Raw genomic sequence first — 6729 nt, forward strand, 5'->3', positions numbered from 1 at the left:
TGTGGGTCAGACTAGGTAGGGATGGCAGATTTCCCTCCCCAAAGGGCATGAATGGCCACAAACCCATCTGATTAATTGTTAAATGGTCAATTCCAGACTCTCTCATTGATTACAAACGCCTCCATCTACCATGGTAGGATTCAAGCCCAAGTCCCCAGGACATTTTCTGGGTCTCTGGATTAACAGACTAGTGAGATACCATTAGGCCATCCCCTTCAGTGTAACTGTGAGTTCTACAGCAGCGAATGTATTGATTTGATGAAGATGTGTTCTGTATTCTGCAGGTAAATCGAAGGTCACTTTTGATCACCGGACTGCCCACAAGAAGCTGCTCATACGTGATGACTACACCCGCCTGTGTGTGGCAGAGCAGCTACAGCCCTACCCTGACCTGCCCACAAGGTTCATCAACTGTGCCCAGGTGCTAGGACTACAGAACTTCTCAAATGGTTGTCATTACTGGGAGGTGAACAATGAGGACAGCACTCTCTGGGCGATTGGGCTTGCTTGCATTGGCATGGATAGGAAAGGTGGCAGGAGTCGCCTAGGAAGAAACCCACTGAGCTGGTGCCTGGAGAGATTTGGCCAGAAGCTGTCAGTTTGGCACAGAGACCAGGAAGCTGTCCTGTATGTTTCTCCACCCAGAGTAGTCGGAGTTTACCTCAACTGTAACCAAGGAATTATGGCCTTTTATTCAGTCGCTGATTCTGTGACACAGCTGTTTCATTTCAAAGTGGAGTTTCAGAGCCGGGTTTACCCTGCTTTCTGGCTGGGCAGCAGTGGTACTACCCTCTCTCTTGTTCAGTTCTAAATGTTCTTGCTTTGTCTGACCCTGGTTCATTCCTATGGCCCATTCTCCCCAATTAGTTTTCTACTTTTAAAATATAGTTTGAGAAGATTATATAAATATAATCCAGCATTAATGGCCTGATCACATCTGGGGGGAAAACAACAAAACGTAAAGTTTTGTGTTGAACATGGAGAGTCCTATTCAGTTTGAAACATACCTCTGGTTCGCTGTCCTTCACAGGTGATGCCTGACTGCTGTGTTTTTCCAGCACTTTGGGATGCTGGAAATCAGATTAAAAACACTATTTTTACTTCATCTCTAATGCCTTTGGGAATTGGGTAGATTTGGAGTGGAGTGGCACTGAGCTTCACTTCGTAACCTTGATATAGTGACAGAAACAGACCTGTCCCTATCTGGTACGCTCTGCCATGTCTGAGGCTAAATCTCATTCTCAATTGTTTGATAAGTCTGCCAGGGTCTAGCATGAGGGGTGATCTTATTGCAGCTTATAGACCCTGAAGGGAATTGGCAGGAACAGCACTGATAATGTGTTTGTGGGGGAAATTAGAATAAGAGAGAATTTAAAAACGAGAGGTTAAAATGTGAGAAATTTTCTTTGCGGTCATGTGTTTTTGGAGTTCCCTCCTCAGAACAGGCTGGGTCATTGAAATTATTTATGGCAGTGTGGTGGTGTCTAGGCTCATGGGGAACAGACAGGAAAGCGGAGTTGAGACCGCAGTCAGAATGGTGGAGCACACTGGAAGGGCTGAATGGTCTGTTCCTGTTCCAGTGAGGCCAGAGGTGGAGATGGTTGCTGGTATTCACCAATCATGACCCATCAGACACTGAAGCAGCCCATGTCCATTTGCAGCAACACCTGCACAATATCCAAAAAGCCTTTCCAAATCTATCAATGTTCAGCACTGGGTGTTCTGAGTGGTGGAAAATCTTGGTGAGGGGCAGGTGCCTGGAGACTGTCCTCAGGGCACACCGTTGTGGAGCTGCAGGGTTAGAGACCAGGGGCATTGCAATGTCTCTCACCCATCATATCAAACAGCTAGATGAGAGAAGGAATTGGCAGAGAGGGTCTGCGGTGTTGGAGTTACTGCCTTTCATTGATATTAGTATAAGGGAACAATTCATATTTTTCCATGACACTTTGCAGAGTTTTAAAGATGCCTTTTTGATTGTGGAGTGCTGTGTGCAGTTTTGGTCTGCTTATCTCAGGAAAGTTATTGCCATGGAGGGAGATCGGCAAGGATTCACCAGCCTTGCTCCTGGGATTGCAGGAAGAGACTGTGGCTGACTGGACGTGTTTTCTGCAGTTTTGAAGAATCAGAGGTGATCTTATTGAAACCTACAGAATAATTAAAGGAGTAGAGAGGTAGAAGCAAGTAAGTTAATTCCCTAGTTGGAAACACTCAAACTTGGGGCATAATTTAAAAACCAGGGGAATATCACTTGGGCCCAAGATGAAGGATTTTTTTTGAGGGTGGTGAGCCCTTTGGAATTCTCTAGCACTTAAGGCTGTGTCTTTCAGTATTTTTAAGGTAGAGTATGACAAATTTCTGATTCCCAGTGATGTGCAGGGTTAATGGGCTGGGTAAAAGTCATTGAAGTGTTCAAACAACCATAATCGTACTGAATGGTGGGATTGGCTCTATGGGCTGAATGGCCTACTCCTCTAATGGTCACCAGTCAGTCACAAGTCCACAACTTGATCTGTACTGTGTCTGTGATTGGTAAATTATCCAGGCTGTAATAAACTGCACAATGCTCAGGAGTTCATCACCTTGACTATTCTCCCCAGTCTACTGCAATCACTGTCCATTAATGCAAGCATGGTTACTTAGTGCTAGTTACGGCAGCGCCTAGTGATGGATAGATTGGTTCCCAGTGCTAATTATATTTGTACTAGATTCTAAATACATTGGTTGTGTCATTTTTATTTTGAGCTAATTACACCATGATTAGATATCAGTGCCCAGTCCTGGTTATATTGATGTTATGCACTAGTAGTGGTTGTCACATGATGATTTTGGCATTGTAAATGATTCTTAATTTGCAAATGACAACAGACTGGAGCAGTGAGAAGAGGATGAGGAGAACTTGGAATCGTTTGCAAGGGGGACGTTAATAAACTTGCTAAAAAGAGCACTCCCTCTTCCATGAATACATTTGTGCCTGGTGTCATTGGAGAGGGAGCATGCGGTGTCCATCAGTGCTCTCAATGCCTTTTAAGGAGAAGTGGGCATCATGTGGGATACAGTGCTTCACCTTCTCTCTCCCCCCTGCCCTATTTTGAGTCAATCCACTCCCCCACCCCACCACACATGAGCACACATTTGCCTTTGGTTCTCATTGCCCATGGTGGGCGTTGCATATAAATATTTAATTGGTTACATGGATACACTGGTCAGTAGGTTTAAAAAGAAGTTACTGGTTTTGGTGGTGGGAAGGTCGCTTTATGTGATTGGACTTCTGGATAGAATCGGGGGGAAAATAAATTTAAGTTCAACACTGAAATGAGAGCGAATGCATTCTGATAAATCTGTTTGCATATTAATTTTATGGATAAGAATATAAAAGGGTTGTAGCTGGAAATAAATTCCAGGATAAAAAATACACAGATTTTTTAAAAATGACAACAGGCTAGTAAGGTCATAAAACTGCCAATCAATCAGGCACTGGCTCTATTTCTAAAGGGTAACAGTTGGAAAGTCTTTTGATTCCATTAACCTTGACTCAAACTGCAGTATCATTAATAGATACCTATAGTATCTAGTTTATTTAAAATGATGGAGTGGATACAGAGTGTGTCTCCTTGTTTGGAGGGACGAGAGCAGAACTATAAGCTGTTAATGAGAGTCACATAGAAATCCAGTCAGGGATTTAGACAAAACCTGTTCCCCATAGAGTGGAGAGAGGTGGAACTGGCTGCCACAGAGTGAGCGAAATAATGTATAAAAGGGGAAACTAGAACGAGCAGCAAATACAGCATTCCAGTGCTAGGTTTAGATGTGAAAAGGTGGCAGACTTGAATGAAGCATAAACTTGTACATGGACTGGAATAGACAGTGTCTGTGTCGTGAATCCTATTGAATTATTCCAATGCGGATTATAATGGTACCCACTGCCACTTCACCAGGGCCTTGTCTTCAATGTGGAAACATTGTGTATCTTTTTAATCCAGTATGGTTGAGGGGATCATTTGTGTGTTTCAATGCTCCAAGTTCCAATTCTCACCTTGGTGACTTAGCTCACGCCATCACAGTGACAATCGCTTTACAATGCAGACACTTGCTTCAGAGCTTAAATTTTTTAAAGTTTTACTTTTTGGGGGTTTTCAGTTTTCATTCAAATGCTTTTCAGTATGAGATTGGGACTTGTGCAATTCTTTCTACATCTGGGAAACCAGCAGAAGGGGAATTATTGAAATATTCTGGATTCATTAAACTGCAGTTTACTCAACTTCTCATCCTTAGTAATAAGTATTTCTGTAACATTTTCCAGTTATCTCTAGATCTCTTCAAGCACTTAAGAGGCCCTTCTGCAGATGTCATGAAGTCTTGTTTTTCTGTGAAATTAGAGGATAAATTTTAATCTTGCTTCCAGTGAGGATTTATTTTCTCTTGTCAGTGTGGAGTAATCAGAAATCCTGGCTGTAAACGTGTAGCACAAGGAAAGCTGTAGTCACCCATTTGTGCCTTGAGCTGATCTCAAGCCCCTCACTGCTAATGAATGAGGATATTTACAGCTGACTTACGGAGTGAATGATTGAAATTGTTAGTTGGGTTGTGAATGGGGCAAGGGTCACTTGCTGATTCTGATGAATAGTTGGTTCCTCTTGGAGAAGCAGATTTTCTTTGACAGACAAGTTATATTTTTCATACTGTAAAAACCTTGAAATAAACATTCCAATCTAAACTGCATGACTCCTTTGTTTCTCTTCAAGGTGATGGTGGGGAGGAGGGTCTCTGAGAGTCTCTGAGATCAAGAACACTGAGACACCGGTGATTTCACTGTTGAGTATGCCTTCATGAGAAAGGCAAATGACAATTTGTAAGAACTTCAGTGAAATGGGAAATTAATGCTGAACAGTAAACTGGGCCAAGGTTCATTTTATCATCAGATCATCTCACTAGCGTCTCTGTCACACATGCATGGACTGTCACTGGGCAATTGGATCTGAACACATTCTGATTCTCACTGTTTTGATTCCTACATGTACTCTGACTCACTGAGGTATGGTTCTGTGTCTCCTCAACTGACTAGACAGTGCAACTGAGTAGGGAATCAGGGATCAATTACTTCACTGGGCTGTAGAGCACTGTTAGTGTTGCCCCATGACTACAACAAAAATGGCCCAAACACACTCTGCAGTATATGTTTAAGTGTAAAATGAGAAACACTCGTTTAATGTGCTCTCAGCACAAGAGGACACTGGAGTCTGTTTACTACAGTCAGATTGAATGTACAACATTCTTTGTGACCCTAAAGAATATTTCATACCAATTAGTTATTGTCTTTTTCTAATCAATCAGTTATAATACTACAAGTAGGTCTTAGTTAAGATTCTTTAAGATAATTGTAGATATACATTGAGGTGTAATGGAAAGATACTTGTATTAATCACTAAAAGTAAGAACGAAAGGTTTAAAACGAATTATATGGGGCATTTCTTATCTATCCTAAAAAGTAGAAGCAATCAAGGCTTATTCAATTCTTTGAGGATGTGACAAAACACTTTGAAGGTAGAGCAGCGGATGTGGTGTATATGGATTTTAGCAAGGCATTTGATAAGATTCCCCACGGTATGGTGTAGCAAAGTTAAAACATGGAATTTATCAAAATGGCAGCTATTCTAGACCAGGTAGTAAATGACACTTCTTCAGGCCCTTGGTAAGGATTAATTTTAAAATAGTTGCAGGGAGCCTTGCACATACATTCAGATAACTCTGAAGAAATGACTGAACACATTGTTTATGAAGTGATAAAGCTTAAACATCCCTCAGTCTTGAACTGATGGAGTTGGGTCACAGGAGGAATGGGGTCCTGAGGAACTTCCTTGGCCCAGGGAGTTCTAATAGTATTATAATTTTTTAAAGTATAGATTTGTTCAAGTATTGTTTGCACTGGCACAAAAACCACCTCTACATCCTTACATTTGATGAAGGATGAGCAACACTAATAAACCAAACATATCATCGTTGCAGGAGAAAATTGGATCAAGCCTACCAAAGTATTGCAAGAAATCAAGTAGCAGAATATTAAATCTAACATCTTTAAATATTTGAATGAATTATTTTGTGCAGACACTCCTGATGCCTGAAAGATTGATAAGTGGAAAAAAAAAGTGACATGACAAATATACGCCATTTCTGATTCAAAACTCAAATGAGGGAGGTGGGAAACATACAAATAAACATATGAATATTTTTATAATTTAAGTGGTGTCCCTATGGCCGATATCTGGGGGGTGGGGTGACTGTTAATGCAGCAAGGTTACAAAATGAATGATGCACTGGGAACCCAATCATAACAACCTAACACTAACTAACCAATAGTATCCATGGGGAGGGAGTACATGCCGCCATGTTAGTTTTACAAGAAAAATGTACAAAACACATTTCACAAAATTGAAATTTGAGCATTATTGACTTTTTTCCTGTCTGAGCTGCAGATTTTAAGAGGGTAAATGAACTGTCATGTCCTTATATTGTACCAGTGAAACATGAATAAAACTTACCATATGCCTTGAGCTCTGCTGTCTCCCGTAAAATTATCTTCATAAGACTTGCTCCAGCAAGGTCACTGGCATTGACCACCATTTGTTTATTTCAGCTTCAGGAAAAACAACCATCATCCTGACCCAATGCAGGGTATTTTTTTTTTGCAGAGTGATGTAAGTGCCCAAGTAAAGCAAACTTACAGGAAAT

General features: G+C 41.2%; 1 protein-coding gene across 3 annotated transcripts in view; it reads left to right on the forward strand.

The window, feature by feature from the left end:
• trim25 (tripartite motif containing 25) overlaps positions 1-4717 on the forward strand; it is a 34544-nt gene extending 29827 nt beyond the window's left edge. For all 3 annotated transcript variants that reach the window (XM_059653572.1, XM_059653574.1, XM_059653573.1), the window contains one exon: positions 285-4717. In XM_059653572.1, coding sequence (XP_059509555.1) covers positions 285-811 — 527 coding nt within the window. In that variant the 3' untranslated portion in view covers positions 812-4717. The remainder of the gene's footprint in view (positions 1-284) is intronic.
• Positions 4718-6729: the final 2012 nt, after the last annotated feature.

Source organism: Stegostoma tigrinum, chromosome 22, assembly GCF_030684315.1.
Source record: "Stegostoma tigrinum isolate sSteTig4 chromosome 22, sSteTig4.hap1, whole genome shotgun sequence".
Classification (NCBI taxonomy): Eukaryota; Metazoa; Chordata; class Chondrichthyes; order Orectolobiformes; family Stegostomatidae; genus Stegostoma; species Stegostoma tigrinum.